The sequence below is a fragment of the Sprattus sprattus genome (assembly GCF_963457725.1).
Source record: "Sprattus sprattus genome assembly, chromosome: 5".
Classification (NCBI taxonomy): domain Eukaryota; kingdom Metazoa; phylum Chordata; class Actinopteri; order Clupeiformes; family Clupeidae; genus Sprattus; species Sprattus sprattus.
This window is the reverse complement of record NC_137924.1, coordinates 34,397,026-34,413,571: the sequence shown is the minus strand read 5'-3', so window position 1 is coordinate 34,413,571 and position 16,546 is coordinate 34,397,026. Positions and strand designations below refer to the sequence as shown.

The following is a 16,546-nucleotide window of genomic DNA, read 5'->3' as shown; positions in this document are numbered from 1 at the left end:
GAATAATTAAGAACTTCCGGGCCGTAAGGCTCTGACATGTGATAAAGGTCGTTCGAAGTCTACAAAAAAGAACATAATAAAGTGCTCTAAACTCATCCGTAAAGCAGGATCTGTGTTCTGACACATTTAACAGTTTCAAGAAACGGAAATGAAAGTAACAGACTAAGCAGAGTTCTGTAGTCCAGCCTTATATTTAGAAGATAACGTTATATTAGTTCAATTTGCCAGGAAATGTAATGTAGTCTAAAAATAGGAATTTATTTCGAATGTACGACTTTTATTTTGGAAAAAGAGCCACTGCAAACCCGGAACAAAAAACTGTGAGTCTTGCTGCCTCCTTTTAGTAGTGATAACTACAAATCATTGGGAAAAATATGAAATTGCTTTGAATTTTTGAGGAGCCGTTTATTAGTTATTGTGAGGCTGCAACATCCCAGTGAGTCCAAACATAAAATATTGCTTTATAATTTAGTATCCATTCGTGTTTCAGGAGTGTGGTGTAACGCTCGCCGACAAAATAGCTAAGCTTAGTATCCATCATATGCTAGCTAGCTAGCAGGAACCAATTCCAATGTTGCTGAAACAAAGTTACTAACTTCTTAGCAATTCTTTAGAATGAATAAAACAACATTATGAGCTCGGGATGAACGAATGAAGTATTTGGGATTCAGATTGCAAGTTATCGTGTTTGTAGCATTGGCGTAACGTTAAGTGGCTAATGGTAGCCAGTAACAGTAAGGTTGAATACGTTAATAGATAGTATCGTCAGGTCTCATTTGCTTCACCTAAACACATTCATGAGGAATTTAAACGCTAATGTGAATGTGCGTAATATATATATATATATATATATATATATATATATATATATATATATATATATATATATATATGCTAATCGGTTGGTGTTTTCAGAATTATACTTCCCTACTACTCCACAATGGCCTCTGAGGTATTGAAGAAACGTAAACCCAAAGTACTCCGCAACGAGGGAGGAACCCCTGAAACGAAACGCGGTCGTGGAGAGGGAGACCAGGTACTGTGATACATCAGTACTGTTGGTCGTGTCCATGTCTGCCTGCTTTGCTCATTAATCAAACCTTGGTGGTCTGTTGTGTTTCCAGTGAAAACCGCTCTTCTTAAAAACTAATCTACTGATCTAATCCTCTGAAGCCAAGTTTTGCTTTTAAATTTGCTAGGTGAATGTGCCCGTTCCCCTCAAGTTGACAAAAGGTAAACTCTTCTTACTGTTCTTTTGCAGGATTTGCGTGTGTACAATGAGGAGGTTCTTCTTGACAACAGGAGCCCAGAGCAAGACTATGAGCAGTATAAAGACACATGTGATGTCATATCCAAATTCGTGGGTGATATTCAGGAGCTCAAGTCCAGTGGAGACAAAGAGGGGGTATGTTTCAAACAAAAGTTTTATTAACATCAGGCCTGATTGTGGACAGCTCAATTTCTGAATCATAATGTAACCTTCACTTCTGTGTCCAGTCAGTGGAGCTTGAGGAACGCCGTAGAGAGTGCTCCATCCAGTTTGGGAACCTAAAGAAGTTGAATCGTCTGGCTCACATGAGATTAAAGAAAGCTCGTGATCAGACTCAAGAGGTTAGGCGCTCTCCTCATCTCCTATGTTCACTGATTTTTTTTTTATTAGGTATTGGTTGAGTATATAGACTATCCCATCTGATCCCCATCCTTCTTTATTACATTCTCTCATTCATAACTAACATTTATGCATAATGCCACCCTATGCAGGCTAAGCAGCGAGTTGACGTTCAACATCTGCAGCTTCAAAATCTTTTGTATGAGGTTATGCATCTGCAAAAGGAGATTGGCAAGTGCCTTGAGTTCAAGTGAGTACAAATGTTCATTTATTGCATCTGTCAGAATGTTGACATAGGGCAATGCTGTTTATTTTTTTTAAAATTGTGTCAATAAATGAATGCGCAGTCTGTGATTAGGCAGTAATGTGTTGATGTGTTATTGCCATAAAGCTTGTCATAACTATTTAATGTGTTTGTGTGCAGATCCCAACACGAGGAAATTGAGCTGGTCAGCACTGAAGAGTTCTTTAATGAAGCTCCGTCTGAGATCTCTCGTCCACAACTCACTAAAGACGACCCTCATCAGCTCACACTGGCCCGCCTGGACTGGGAACTTGAGCAGAGAAAGAGGTCAGACCCATGGTCTTGTTTCTGCAATATCACTCTTCGACTGGAACCTCATGTTCAGTTCCAAATTTCACTCCCGACTGTTTAGTCTTGGATCTTCATGATTGTATTAAGGCTAACAGTTATTTTAACAGTTTAACATGCTATTTTGCTAGTTTCTTGGATTTTGGTGAGCTCACATGTGAATACCAACATGTCAAAGTAATGTCTCATATGTGATGCAAGAGCTGTTGTGAATTGCCTTCATATCACTAGCATAACTCATCAGTGGATGTTCAACAAAGAGTAACATATGAAATATGTTGTGTCCATATTAGGTTGGCAGAGCAATATAAGACATCTCTTGCCAGCAAGGAGAAAATCCTAAAGGGAATCGAGGTGAAGAAAGAACACCTGGGCAACCTTCGGCCTGGACTCCAGGCAATCATGCAGGTAATGCCTACTGATACATTGACAGAGCCTAAAACGAATGATCACCTCATTCGTCCAATGTATTAAACTAGTCTGATTTGAACTCAATTCATTTTGAGAGTACTCAGTATTCAGAGGTCTAACACACTTTTTCTGCCGCTTGTTTGGTTCCTCTCAGGCCTCTCTTCCTCTCCAAGAGTATTTATCCATGCCCTTTGAGCATGTGCAGAAGCAGACTGAAGTGGCCCGCCACCTGCCTCCCCCTCTCTATGTGCTGTTGGTGCAGGCCAGTGCTTACAGCCAAGCCTGTGGTAAGGCCTTCTCTCTGAGTTCTGACACTGAGCCTTTTAAAGTAACACTTTGCAACAATAAGACACTTTTTAAGGTATGGTTTTATAGGCAACTAGTTTTGGTATCGGCCTCAAATTCGTTTTGATAGCATATGGTCATGTGAAAGACAGATAAATACCTGTGTCTTTCCCACTAGCCATACAGGATATGCACTATGAAGTTGTATGTTTCCTGGCTGGAACAACTTGCAAAAATGGAAGAAAAGCTTTCACAGCTTGACACCGCCAGCTATACTGCCAAAAGACACCAGTTGGTGGCAAGCTTCTATCAATGTCAACTGGGCTGTTGTTGGTGTCTGAAGATTTTTGCATGTCTTTTAGGTAGTTAGCGTGCTAGTTTTGGAGCAGAACTCCTTATTGCTGCTTAAAAGCAGCTGGGAGGCAATTTGGTCTAAAACTAGTTTCTTTTCATGGTTTGGTTCATCCAGCACCACAGAACTACATAGTGCACAACCTGGCTGGATAGTGGGAATGTCAGGAAAGCACACCAAGCTGCCACATCACTACATCCAGAAGTTTATGATTCAAAGAGAGGATTCAGTTCAAAGCTATTTTCAAGCAATCCTACTGCCTTTACATTGAAGTTCAAATGACAAAATGCCTTGGCTGTTATCATTTTAGATTGATGTTAAACAATCCACTCTTCAACTGTGACCTAATCCTTAGCCCTTCAATGCAAGTGTAAAAACTGTGTCTGTCTAAGGAGATTTTAATATGTCTGTGTCTGTGTCTGTGTTTCAGATAAGCACCTCTCTGTTTCCATAAGTGGGGATGTGGATGAAGCCAAAGCTCTTTCTAAGCCCCCAGAGGACTCACAGGGTGTGTGTGCACGCTATGAAGCTAATGTTCTTTATTTACCATCTCTATTTTAGGTGTCCGTTTACAGTACTATTATGTTTTGTTTACTTGTTTACAGATGATGAAAGTGATTCAGACGCTGAAGAGGAGCAGAACACCGTAAGATGTTTGCTCTCCAGTAGCCTCCATCAGTCAGACTGCTGATGGTTTTTGAAGTTGTATTATAAATCATATTCCCCATTCTAGAGAAACCTGGTGGGCTTCTGCTCTGTTAACATAATATAGCTCAGGTTACAGAAGAAAATCATTTTCTTGATAAACATGTTTTGACACATCTATCTATAAATCCAGAAATCTCTGTGTGTCTGTCTGTCTGTCTAGGGCGTATCCCCCTGACGTTAGTTACGTTAGTTATGAGATTTCGCATGTAGCTTACGCATGTCATGAACCTGTGCATCCTTGATTTTGAAGATTTCTGAATTCATAGTTCGCGACATTTGTATTTTATAGTTTGCCGTAGGCACTATGGGTAGTGAGGCACTATGGGTAGTGAGGCACTATTGGTAGTGTAGTAATTCAGAGAAAGAGGGGCAGACCCGCGCAACGCAAATTGTCTCATAGTCATAGAACAGTCGTCGTCATAGATGTTACCCCAGCTGATGCGTATGGGCCTGGCATGTAACCAACTCTCATTACCATGTTAAGTAGTATATTGTAGTTTGATGTATTTGTATAAGAGTTATCTTTCTATTCAACGTTGCTGGTTAGCCTAGACCAGTGACCATGCGTTCATGCATATACTGACGCAATGAGAGAGGTTTTCCGATGTGCAAATATGTCTTGCTATTACACTACCCAACAGCTACACCTACGTCTGCTGACACTACAGAATGCATAATTCCTACGGGCACTGCACTAGTACACATAATAGCAGCAATGTGACAATACAACAACAGTTATTTCAAGAGCAAATACATTTTCTTAATACATGGATTTCTGTTATTAACTTTAAATGGGCCACTAGGCAGTGTGTCCCACAACTCCAACTGTCTGTTGTAGTTATGTTAACAGTTTGGGACACATTGTATTATTGTACAGTCTTGGGCATTTCCCTTACGGTTGCAAAACCAAAACTGTGTACTGTGAGAACAGGAAGTCTGTGAACATTACATTTGCTGGATGATATGTGATGACATGATAAAACGCTTGTAACACCTTACTTAATTTGTTTTCTCACAGAAACGGCGGAGACCAACTGTTGGCGGGCAGCTGGACGATAAACGGAAAGAGATGCTGAAGCGTCACCCTCTGTCTCTCTGCGTTGACCTCAAGTGCAAAGGTTTGGAGCGATCTGATCTGTGTTTGAAATGAAGCCTGTAGAACTACACGTTTGGCAGGCTGAAGAAGACAGATGCTGATCAAATATGTCTGACTCAGCTGTGGCCACCCCCACTGTAAATAAGGCTGTTGCTATTATGGCGGTGGAAGCTGGTTTGGAATACTCCTTTGTAACAGTGTTCCTTTTGTGTGTGTCCCATCTCCACGTCATGCCTCCTCTCAGATGGAAGTGTGTTGCATCTGTTCTTTTACTACCTGATGAACCTCAACATCTTGACTGTGAAGGCCAAAGTGTCAACCTCCTCCCACCTGACTGCTGTGGTCAGTGCCGGGTGAGTGTGCGTGCGTGCGTGCGTGTGTGCGTGTGTGTGTGTGTACGTACAGTCCCACTCCAGTGACATACTAATGGCATGTTTCGCTAACAGGGAGTTGTTGAACTCAGACACACTGTTGAACTGCCTCTACACATCTGATCAGGGCAAAGAAACACCAAACCCTGCCAACCGTTACCAGTTTGACAAAGTTGGGTAAGGAATGTCATCAACCATCATGCCTCTTTACTGGTATAGTGGTCAGCTCGGACCTCAGAGATCCTTAAGAGATAATTAATTATGTTAGGTTAAAATTCACCCTTGTTACGTCAGGACTCTGGAGTTGCATATAAGTATATTTATTAGACAAACAGCAATTGCAATAGGGCTCACTCCCAGCACAAGGCTTAAAGTGAAGCCCTGATAAACACATCGCACAATGTTTATATAGACAGAAGTTTAGCGTTCCACGTGGGCACCTAATATTCCAAGTTACACAGAAAAGCCATGTTCCTGCTTACATAAGTACATGATTCATATAAGGATATTAATAATACAAGGCACTTGATTATTATATGCTAAAGTCATTAACAGTGTTTGGAAATGATCTCCATCAGTGAGTTAAAGCTAATAATGTTCCAGTAGTTTGTTTGATGGATAGGTGTTGTGTTTTCCTTGTGCATCATCATAGATAGATTGTCAAACAACATTTGAGAAACACAAACTAGAAAGTGCAAGTCATTTTTAAGTCACGAGTTATATACTGTATATTGAGAGATGATGATTTTAATATAATTTTTGTAACACGATTCCTTCAAACTGTATAAGTTTGTTTTGTCTGTTTTTAAATGTATTAACTTTATAAGAAATAAATTAAAGAACCTACTGTCTAAATGCCAGAATTAGATTTGCTAGTTTAATGGCTCAAGATCCTCGAAGTAACCACTGTGATGGTGAATTTCTTTTCAGGATTCTTACTTTCTCAGATTATGTGGGGGATTTGGGTCACCCTTACCTTTGGGTGCAGAGTCTAGGTGGACTTCAGTTTCCCAGCGACAACCCTGAGGTACGTGTCCACAGTGTCGCTGTACAGAGAGAAGCATGTTGTCAATAAAAGGTCAACTTACTTTGAAGCATAATTTGTCATTAGGAAAGTTTTAGGAAAGTCTCAATAAGTACTCCATGCACGTTCCTATGTGGAAGCCGTATGGGTGATAATTGCCTTTGCCATGCCCACGGAGGTGTGATGTTGACTTGCACTTTCTAGTTTGTGTATAATAATATTAGATAATTGCCTTTGCCATGCCCACGTGGTGCTGTGTCCTCCACAGAATGTTGTGATGGGGAGCAAACTGAGCGCCAGCCACATGGAGCGCACAGTCAAGCTGCTGAGAAGCCGGCTGCAGGCTCGTCTGGCCCTCCACAAGCAGTTCATCTCACTGGGTGAGTGTGGGCAAACTCCAGGTTACCACCCGAACCCCGCTTCTCTGATGGCACCACCACTTGTTTTTAGTGTGGGCTCACCGGTATGATTGGAATGGTCATCCAGCGTCACTGTTGGCTTATCCGGCGATACCGGAGTAGGCACATCCCCTAGTGAGATCCCAAGCGAGTGCTTGAAAGAACTTTGTTATGACTCTAACCCTGGTTCTCTGATAAAATGAGTGAGGTATCTCACCAGGGCAGTGTTCTTGGGTAGAGCGAGAAGATAACATGAGTGAGGGTTCTCAACAGGGCAGTGTTTTTGGGTAGAGCAAGAAGATAACATGAGTGAGGGATCTCACCAGGGCAGTGTTCTTAGGTAGAGCGAACAAGATAACATGAGTGAGGGATCTCACCAGGCCAGTGTTCTTGGGTAGAGCGAGAAGATAACATGAGTGAGGCTTCTCACCAGGCCAGTGTTCTTGGGTAGAGCGAGAAGAGGCTGACCTTGAATGACACTGCCAATCGGGTATTACATTTTGAAGCTGGGTGGGTGGTGGACGTGACCAGCCAGTTATGTCTGACGTAGTACTAGAGTGTTTCTGAGGGATACGTGGGGATACTGAACCAATGCTTGATGGAGAACACACACACATTCAGTTGAACTAACATTTCACAAAGGTCACAAATTCATCTTATTGTTCATAAAAAAACACAGTTTAACTAATGTTTCACAAACACTTTATCTTGTTATTTATACAAAGGCTCGAAGTATATATACAAATGCCTACACATACAAGTACACACCTACCCTTCCAAAGAAACTCAATTGCAAAGATTTTCAGTTGCATGTTGTGAAATGTCTAAATACTTTTCTCTCCTCTTCCTTGCTTTGCTACTCTGCTGCAGAGCACAGTGTAGTGCCTGTGTCTGCTGAGTGCCAGGACCTCTTCCCTGCCAAAGTCATCTCCCGTCTCGCTCGCTGGAATGCAATCACCTACTCTGAGTTTGAGGTAGCTCTGCCACCAGGCTCTCTCTCTCTCCTCTTTTCTCTCTCTTTCTTTCTCTCTCTCTTTCTCTTTCTTTCTCTCTCTTTCTTTTTCTTTCTTTCTTTCTCTCTCTCTCTCTCTCTTTCTCTCTCTCTCACACACTTACCCACACTCCTAATCTCACTTAGTCATACCTACTTTAGGTTAAAAAAGAAATAAAAAGAACAGTGCTTGATATTTGTTATGTGCCAACATAAGTAGTTGACCGTGTGTGTGTGTGTGTGTGTGTGTATTGCAGGAGATGCCGATGGTGCAGCATGTGCTGAAGGCAGGCCTGGCTCATGAGACGGATCTCTTCTTCATGGCGGTGGTGGAGAGAGGAACAGGTGAGATGCAGTGGTGAGCTCCTATAATGACCTGGTCAAGGTAAAGGGGAAAAATGGTGTTTTTTCACGTCTCTCCTTTCTCTCTGCGTTCTTCTCTCCACTTCTACCAGCCCGCCTGCAGGCAACTGTGGTGTTGAACCCCCGCTACCCCGACGTCACGCCCCTGTTCTCCATCTCTCTGCTGTGGAAGGGAGAGCGCTCTGGACTCACAGACGACAACCTGAGGGTAAGAGAAGACTTTTACGCACATAAGGAACATTCAAACTCAAATGTTTTAATGCTTAAACACATTTGCACTAGCACTAGCACAGTTCGGCAGGCTTTTTAATGGCCCTTGTGTACGTCTTGTATATAATATTAAAATCACTCAAGTCACTGACCTTCACAAAAAAGTTCTTCCAAGACTTAACTGCTCCTCTCCATCTCCAGGCCATTGAGAGTGAGGTCAATGTCTTCAGGGCGGAGCTTCAGGGACCCCGCCCTGGCCATCAGCTGCTGACCAATCAGCTGCAGCGTCTGTGCCTGTGCCTGGATGTGTACCTGGAGACAGAGAGTCAGGTGTGCGACGGGTCGGAAGGACCGAGAGAGTTCCCCAGAGAGAAAATGTGCTTACGGACGGCCAGGTAACATAAGCAAACACACCTTACCACGATCATCAATTTTTAAGTGAGATAAAAAGCTTTGTGTAAGGCGGACAGTACTGTATGTGAATCAAACACATAGTAGTTACTGTAGTAGTCATCTCCAGTCTCTGTGACGGATCATTTCAACCTCAAAGATCAAACCAGAATGGGCAGTAGGGGAGAGCGGGGCATGTTGTCACACTTTCAGTTTTTCTGGAAGACTGGAAACAATATACCATAATGGTAAAAATTGTATGCATAGAAAATTGTAGCCTATGTATGCAAAATTATTACCTTGAATGTTTAGTTATATCTGAAACTGAACTCCACTTTAAGGTGAACATAAAAGCAACCAATAATTTATCAAAAGTTATTCCTGTCAATAAAAATGCTGCACCACTTTGCAGTAAATGACTTAGTGATCAGTCCTCCCATCTGCATCTCTAATTCAGGGCAGAAAACCTGTCAGGACTTAGAGAATAGTCAACACATCACATGTGACGACTTTCCCCAAACTCACTAATGAACTAATTAGGGCTAAATCTCAAAGCTAGTTCTACCTAAATCCTTAAATCACACACTGAAAAATGTCAATTCCCATAGTCAAAAAACTTTTTATCATATTATATGTGGTATGCCATAGTTTTACTCTGGAAATGGAAAAGTGCGTTGAACTCAGTTTCGGATTAACTTGACTAAAGGCAAACAAAATGTTCACTCAGGAGGTTGCCTCACTCAATGTAGCCATTTCAGTTCTGCCCTAGTTTTGGAGAAATCACCACTAACAACTTAACCATGTCACAATCAAACTAAATATCATGAAGGCCCCAATGGCCTAGTTATTCCCTCTTCTGTATGTGACACAATTTAGTGTGGTTTGAATCCGTGTATCATTCGTTCATTTGTTTTTCCGATTTAGACGAGAATTGAAAAAATGAAAACAACGTTTGATTTCTCGTTTTTCCCTTTTCAAAACCAAAACCAGAAATCGGATTACGGTTCGTTTTCTCGTTTTTTCCATTCTGCACCCCCAAACGGAAAATGGAAAATGAAACATTCGAATAACAAATCCACGCTGCTTTTTTTGTGGGCGCACCACCGGCCCGTCTCGCCCGCTCTGTCGGGGAGGTGGAGCAAGAGCGCCCGCGATAGGACCCGAAAGATGGTGAACTATGCCTGGGCAGGGCGAAGCCAGAGGAAACTCTGGTGGAGGCCCGTAGCGGTCCTGACGTGCAAATCGGTCATCCGACCTGGGTGGGCCTAGAAGCTCGTAGAGAGTCCGTTGATGGTGCATCTTTCTCGGTCACATATTTTTGACATCCCGGTGCCTGTAGAGGTTGAAAACAAGGGCCTAGAAGCTCGTAGAGAGTCCGTTGATGGTGCACTGTCCTCTGTCACATATTTTTGACATCCCGGTGCCTGTGGAGGATGAAAACAAGGGCCTATAAGCTCGTAGAGAGTCCGTTGATGGTGCACTGTCCTCGGGCACATTATGTTCACATCCTGGTGCCTCTGGATGATGATAACAAGGGTCACACACCTCGTAGCGAGTCCGCTAAAGGTGCACTGTCCTCGGACACATTATGTTCACATCCTGGTGCCTGTGGAGGATGGAACCAGGGGTGTAGCTGCTCAGGGCCAGTCCGCTGATGGTGTACTATTCTCGGACACCTGTTCCCATGGTTAACCAGTTTGGACTTAGAAATATTTTGAAATATGACAACCAATACGGCCAGGATTTGTTATTCGAATGTTTCATTTTCCATTTTCCGTTTGGGGGTGCAGAATGGGAAAAACGAGAAAACGAACCGTAATCCGATTTCTGGTTTTGGTTTTGAAAAGGGAAAAACGAGAAATCAAACGTTGTTTTCATTTTTTCAATTCTCGTCTAAATCGGAAAAACAAATGAACGAATGATACACGGATTGGTTATGAATGAGACTTTCTGTTTGACATATTCTATTTCTGTCATGGCTCACTGTCATGGGTCTGCTGTGTCTGGACAGAATGTCATTCCTCCCTCTGTCAGAGCGCTGAATGCTCCTTTCTTGTTTTACAGGGGTCCAAATCGTCTGAAACCCTTCAAGTACAACCATCCTCAGGGCTTCTTTAGCCATCGTTGACCTCTGCCGCTCCCTTTGGAACCGCTGCACCCTAAAAGCTTTCTGACAAAACGCTCAAATGAGTTCATTTCCAGTTGCCCATTTTTACACAACTTTTAATGTAGGTTAGGGGGAAAAAAATAAATGTTCTTCAGTTTTTGTTAAGCGTTTGATGTGTGTTCAGTTCTTGATGTCATCGTCTCCTTCCTGTTGTCCGTCTCCCCTGTTTCATTTAGTCTGTGGTTTATAAATAGAACACGTCTGAGCTGATTGGTGTGTGGACGTGCTTTCGTCATTGTGTCGAGTCACCTCCCGACAGCACAGGGGAATACTGATGCTCACGCATTCACCTTCAGGCTTCAGACTGAAAACAATCTTTTATGTGTCCTGCTCTCTGCTCTCCGGGGCATGGCGGTTCCTCTTCTATTCTTCCGGTGCATTCCATTGGAAGAATTCAGATATTTTTACACCTCAGTAGATACCAGTTAGCTTGCCCAGAACCTTATTTGCTCGTCTTGACATCAGTCACGCCAAAATATTGAGATTCATGCTGTTGTTTTACAGGTAAACCGTATCCTGAACACATCATCATTTTTACAATAGACTGACACTTTAACATGTGAAAATAAGATTTGACTGAGACCTGGGTTGGCTGTGCAGTGCAGCTAATGGATTGCTGGAGCTGCTTCAGAGATAAATGCTTTATGCTTTGGGGCAAGTTGTCTCTACTTGCTGCAATATGATGTAATGAAAGCACACTTGTGTTGTCTTCAAACAAGTGATTGCACACAAAGATGAAAAGATCTTTTAAATTTAGAAGATGGTGCATTCTGACAGACACGTCAAGCAGGACTCGGGAGGGAAAGAGCCAACGTGAGTGGATGTGTGTGAGAGGGAGTGTGTGCTTGTGTGTGAGAGGGAGTGTGTGCTTGTGTGTGAGAGGGAGTGTGTGCTTGTGTGTGAGAGGGCTTGTGTGCTTGTGTGTGAGAGGGAGTGTGTGTGTGTGCATGCTGCTTCTGGAGCTGTGCCTCCTGCATTATGCATGAGGGCTGGTTTGGGAAGGCTTCACGCTTTTTTTTTTTTGGAAAGGGAGAGTGCTCAGCTCTTGAGCCGCATTGCAGCAGACTCTTTTACCAACCCAGCCTACCCCATCAGGACTCTAAAAGGGCACACGCTCCCGCCCTCTTAACTCATGCCACACACAGCTCTCAGCCATGCAACAACTTAATCCTATACATATGCTTTCTACCACAAATTGACTGATTTATGACTGCAGCTTAGATCAGGAAATTAAACACTCTGACGACAGGCAGGTGATTAAATATTTCTCTGGCTCTGCCTTTATTAATGCATCACTTTTTCTGTGAATGTTCCCAGCAGTATTGCATTCAAGTTGTGGAGTATCATTGCATTCGTGATTCTGTGTAAAGTGCGCGATAAACATTGCTTTAGTCACTTGCCTTGTAAATTAGTAAATAGTCTCATTTATTCATTAGTAAATATACTTTTGCATATCAACAAATATAATATTTTTAACGTCACATTCTTAGAGTAATCCTGACCAGCATGTATAGGGTAATAGTGCTATCATAAGTGGTGCGTTCATACTTTTCTTGTTATTAATTTTCCCGGCAAATTGGACATTTTAATGCACTTGATAGGACGGTCAGCACGCTGACTGAATTTAAGAGCATTCTGCATTGACTACAATCATACACTGAAGCGATCATTCCTTGCTTTATGAAACTATTGCTTGTCCTTTTCACAGGAAGTTTGTTACACCCCCTGTGGCTCAAGGCTCTGCTGTTTTTTTCTCCATTCCTCCCCTTCATACTCTTCTTGGACCTTACTTCTTTGGCTTCTCATCAGTGGCCTTTGCCTCCTTTGTTTTGGTGTCTGAAGACTTCTCTGCTTTCTCTGTTTTTGCCACCTCTTTTGTTTTTGCCGCCGGGGTGTTTTTGGCCTCTTCCACCTGGGCTGGTTCTGCCTTTTTATCCTCCTTCTTGGAATCAGTTTTCTCAGATGTTTTCTCTTGCGCTTGTTTGGCGGCGGGCTTTGTCTCCTCCTTGGCCTTATCTTCAGTCTTTGGAGTGGCTGGCTTCTCTTCATCTTTTTCTTCTGGAGATGAGACCTTTGTAGGAGACTTGGGTGCATCCTTTTTGTCATCTGTCTTGGAGGTTGCATCCTTCTCTACTTCCTCCTTTGATGCCTCCTCTGCCTGGTCTTTGTCCTCGGCTTCAGCCGGCTCCTCCTTTGGCGCACTCTTTTCTGCTGCCGGTGTGCCCTTACTCTTGGATTTCTCCTCCACAGTGGCCTTAGACTCTGGGGATTTCTTCGCAGAGGGTTTTGAGTCAGCAGACTTGGATGTGGGTGATTTATTCTTCTCTGGTCCAGGTGATTTGGGTGGAGACTTGGATTGAGGTGTTTTAGGTGGTGACTTGGTACCCGGTGACTTGGATTCAGGAGATTTGGGTTTAGGAGACTTGGATTCTGGAGATTTTGTAGCTGGTGACTTTGCTTTGGGAGACTTGCTGTCAGGAGAATTGGAAGTGGGAGTCTTAACTTGAAGAGATTTGGGAGCCGGTGAAGTTGAATCCTTCTCCGATTTTTCGTTGGCAGGAGACTTTGAAGTTTCATCCTGCTCTTCTGCAGCCCCTTCTTCACCTCCCTCCTCCTCCTTCTTGCCCTCCTCTTCCTTCTCGCCCTGTTCTTTTTCCTCCTCACCTCCTTTCTCTTCATCAGATTTGGTCTCCTCTCCCTCTGCATCCTCAGCAGCCTCTTCTTCTCCTTCCTTCTCATCCTCTTCTTCTACTTCTTCCTCTCCTCCTTCTCCCTCTTCGTCTCCTGCCTCTTCAGCCTCCTCATTTTCCTCTTCAATTGCTTTGTCTTCCTTTGTGTGAGTGGTGATCTTCCCTTCCAGGTAGGAGTATGGACTCAGACCTGACTCATAACGAGTTTCCTCTCCCTCCAGGAGCTTCCTGCAGGAGGCAGAGAACACAGGAGGATTCTCATTGCATTCATACACTTACCACTGTAGCCTACTGCAACATACAATTAGAGAAACATGTTTCATCTACTGATGTTCTGGCCATTGTGGGTTACACATCTAAGCAAAGTGTGAAACGAATGTATTCTTTTTTGTTGAGAGATTCAGTGTTTGAGAGAGTAAGATAATACATTTCCATTGCAAGTGCAAAAAACTGTCTACTCACCTATAGGCAGCTATTTCGATATCTAATGCCATCTTCACATTCAGCAGGTCTTGATATTCCCGTAGCTGACTGGCCATTTCCATTTTTGTGCCCCTCAGCTCATTGTCCAGATGATGAATGGTTTCCTAAGTTCAGAACACACAAGTACATCTTGCCTTCAGACCTCAAGAGCAATACAATAAAGCACTTATTTGGAGTCTGTATGTTTTTAGTTCTGTGGAGTGTGTTGTATTCACTTACTCCCAAGTTTGTGTATGTAATGTGAGTGCAACTTAATGTTTTTAATGTTTTAGTTAAACTGTCTGAAAAGCTTTATTTTAGATATGTCTATCTAACATTGTATTGTGTCACCTCACAACGTCTGCATTGTTTTACAGTCATGTAGCCTATTTACAAAGTAAACAATAATTGTCACTACATGGTGGAATGAATTCATGAAATAATGGATATGGTTGTTTGGTTGGAGGGTGAAGCCTTTAGCCTGCCTGGAAAGATGCCATGTCTCCCTGGTGATGGTCTTCAGCCTCGTAGCGCTGTCTGTCCAGTGAGTCCCTGGTGCCCTTCAGGGTCTCCAGCTCCACAATGCGGTTCTGCAGCTGCCTCCGGTACTCGGTCATCTCATCCTGAGCCGCGCGGATTGCGTCGTCATTGAAATGGGCCGCGTTGGACAGTTTCTCCATTCGAACTAAGAACAACACACCCAAAATAATGCCACTGCGGACTTTTCGTTGCCAAAGATTTCATCTATGGGGGAGAGCCAGAATAGTCTCTCTTCGTTGTTTGAAACGGAGCTGCTTCAAATACTATGCCTCACTTAGTTATAATTAGGTAAAGGATGACACACAATGTCACACATAACATGCCTTTCATGGCCTGGTCCAGGAAGGCACGGAAACCTTTATTAGGCCTACATGTTTTCTGCGCACGCAAATGTAACTTGGCCAGTGAGCAGCTTGTCTAAACTGTAGGTTATTCACAACTTTACAGACTCTCAAATGACACGAACTACAGATGCATTGTATTAAACTGTCCTCAGCCTTAACCTTTCTCGCTGTCCTCGATTGACCCTGCGCTTAAGCTGCAGTTTTTAGTTGTGCAACGCTTCCCCTGGCGTGAAGCCGAACTGGGAAAGCGAGGAGCTGTAAATAGCGGTTAAATAAGTAAAAACCTGACATGATATAAAATATATGGTCAAATAGGTGTTGCACTCTGCTTAAAGTAATGGTAAATTATCTCTTTGTTTCATCACAAAAAATGCGCCTGGACATTTAATGATCACAGCAGACTATCGAGGCAGAAGAGCTGACTCACTGTTACCATACGGCAAGACAGCAGAGGGAAACCCAGATCTTGCAGTGCGTCTGATCGCCACCCCAAATGTTTGATTTAACTACTGCTTCGCGTGGTGCAAGATACACATTTCTTGATTAATGGAAACTTAATCTAAAAATAGGTCTACTCTAGTGTTTCTTGTTGATTGGCTATCAGCCTACCCGTATTTCAGTACCTTGGAGAGAGACAGTCCTCATACATTTAAAATGTGTGTTAAAAAGGTGACACGCTAATCTGTATTATGATTATGGTGTTTTAAAAAACTTTGCTTAAAGTTGTCCTGTTCTAACTTTACGACAAACCTTCCTCACCTTTGAACCAGTCCTCAGCCTGCGCTGTGTTCATGGACGCATGATCATCCAGCTGTGCGCGGATTTCGCGGAGGGCACTGGTCAAGTCAGCCTTCACTTGATCACGGGATTCGACGTTCATTTGAGCACCCTGGATCTGTTCAAGCAGGTCGGTCACATCATCCTCGTGGTTCTTCTTAAGGAAGGTGCACTCATCCTGCAGAGACTGCGTTTTCTTGTCGAGTTCCAGACGCGCCAGTCCGGACTCATCTATGTACTTGGTCACAGCACGGATTCCAGCTTCAAGTTCCCCTCGGCTGCGCATCTCATCTTCAAGCCTTGCTTGCAGGTGCTCTAAGTCCTCCTCGATGTGCTGTTGCTCCAGGAAAAACTGAGTTTTCTCCTGCGTCAGTTGAGCGATGGTGTCTCGCAGGTCCCCCAGCTCACGGTCGTAATGCTCGCCGATGGCTGAGCGCCCGGCTTGACTTTGTCGCAGAGCTGAAGCCTCCGCTTCAAGGTGCTTATTCTGCAGCTCAAGGTGTCGCACCTTCTCGATGTAGACAGCAAAACGGTCATTAAGGGCCTGAAGAATCTCCTTCTCGCTGCGGGACCTTGTTTCTCCGCTGAAGGACTCCAAGCTGTCAGCAGAGTGTCCACCTGTGCGTCGGTAACCGGAGGAAACCGAGTTCCGTGATAAAGTCGCAGAGTGGAAACCACTTGAAACTGGAGTTTTCCTTGTCCTCATACTAATTTGCCCCTTACGGTAATAACCGGGCCCGTATAGGTTATCCATAATGTAACTCAT

General features: G+C 43.4%; 2 protein-coding genes across 3 annotated transcripts; one reads left to right on the top strand and one right to left on the bottom strand.

Annotated features, from left to right (window-relative positions):
* Window positions 1-301: 301 nt before the first annotated feature.
* thoc5 (THO complex 5) lies at window positions 302-11,072 on the top strand. Of its 2 annotated transcripts, none has more exons than XM_080839361.1 (20): window positions 302-320; window positions 916-1,036; window positions 1,262-1,405; window positions 1,498-1,611; window positions 1,762-1,859; window positions 2,034-2,180; window positions 2,495-2,609; window positions 2,767-2,899; window positions 3,680-3,757; window positions 3,855-3,895; window positions 4,976-5,075; window positions 5,298-5,406; window positions 5,500-5,601; window positions 6,355-6,451; window positions 6,717-6,828; window positions 7,717-7,820; window positions 8,095-8,182; window positions 8,293-8,408; window positions 8,612-8,805; window positions 10,865-11,072. In XM_080839361.1, the coding sequence occupies exons 2-20, from the start codon at window positions 941-943 to the stop codon at window positions 10,926-10,928; spliced, it is 2,052 nt and encodes a 683-aa protein (XP_080695487.1). In that variant the 5' UTR covers window positions 302-320; window positions 916-940; the 3' UTR covers window positions 10,929-11,072. The 2 variants fall into 2 exon arrangements, with proteins under 2 accessions (XP_080695487.1, XP_080695486.1); XM_080839360.1 differs by lacking the exon at window positions 302-320 and adding an exon at window positions 321-436.
* Window positions 11,073-12,753: 1,681 nt separating this feature from the next.
* LOC308365215 (neurofilament heavy polypeptide-like) lies at window positions 12,754-16,546 on the bottom strand (the record flags this gene model as incomplete). Its single annotated transcript, XM_080838584.1, has 4 exons — window positions 12,754-13,885; window positions 14,120-14,244; window positions 14,605-14,804; window positions 15,763-16,546. The coding sequence occupies 4 exons, from the start codon at window positions 16,544-16,546 to the stop codon at window positions 12,754-12,756; spliced, it is 2,241 nt and encodes a 746-aa protein (XP_080694710.1).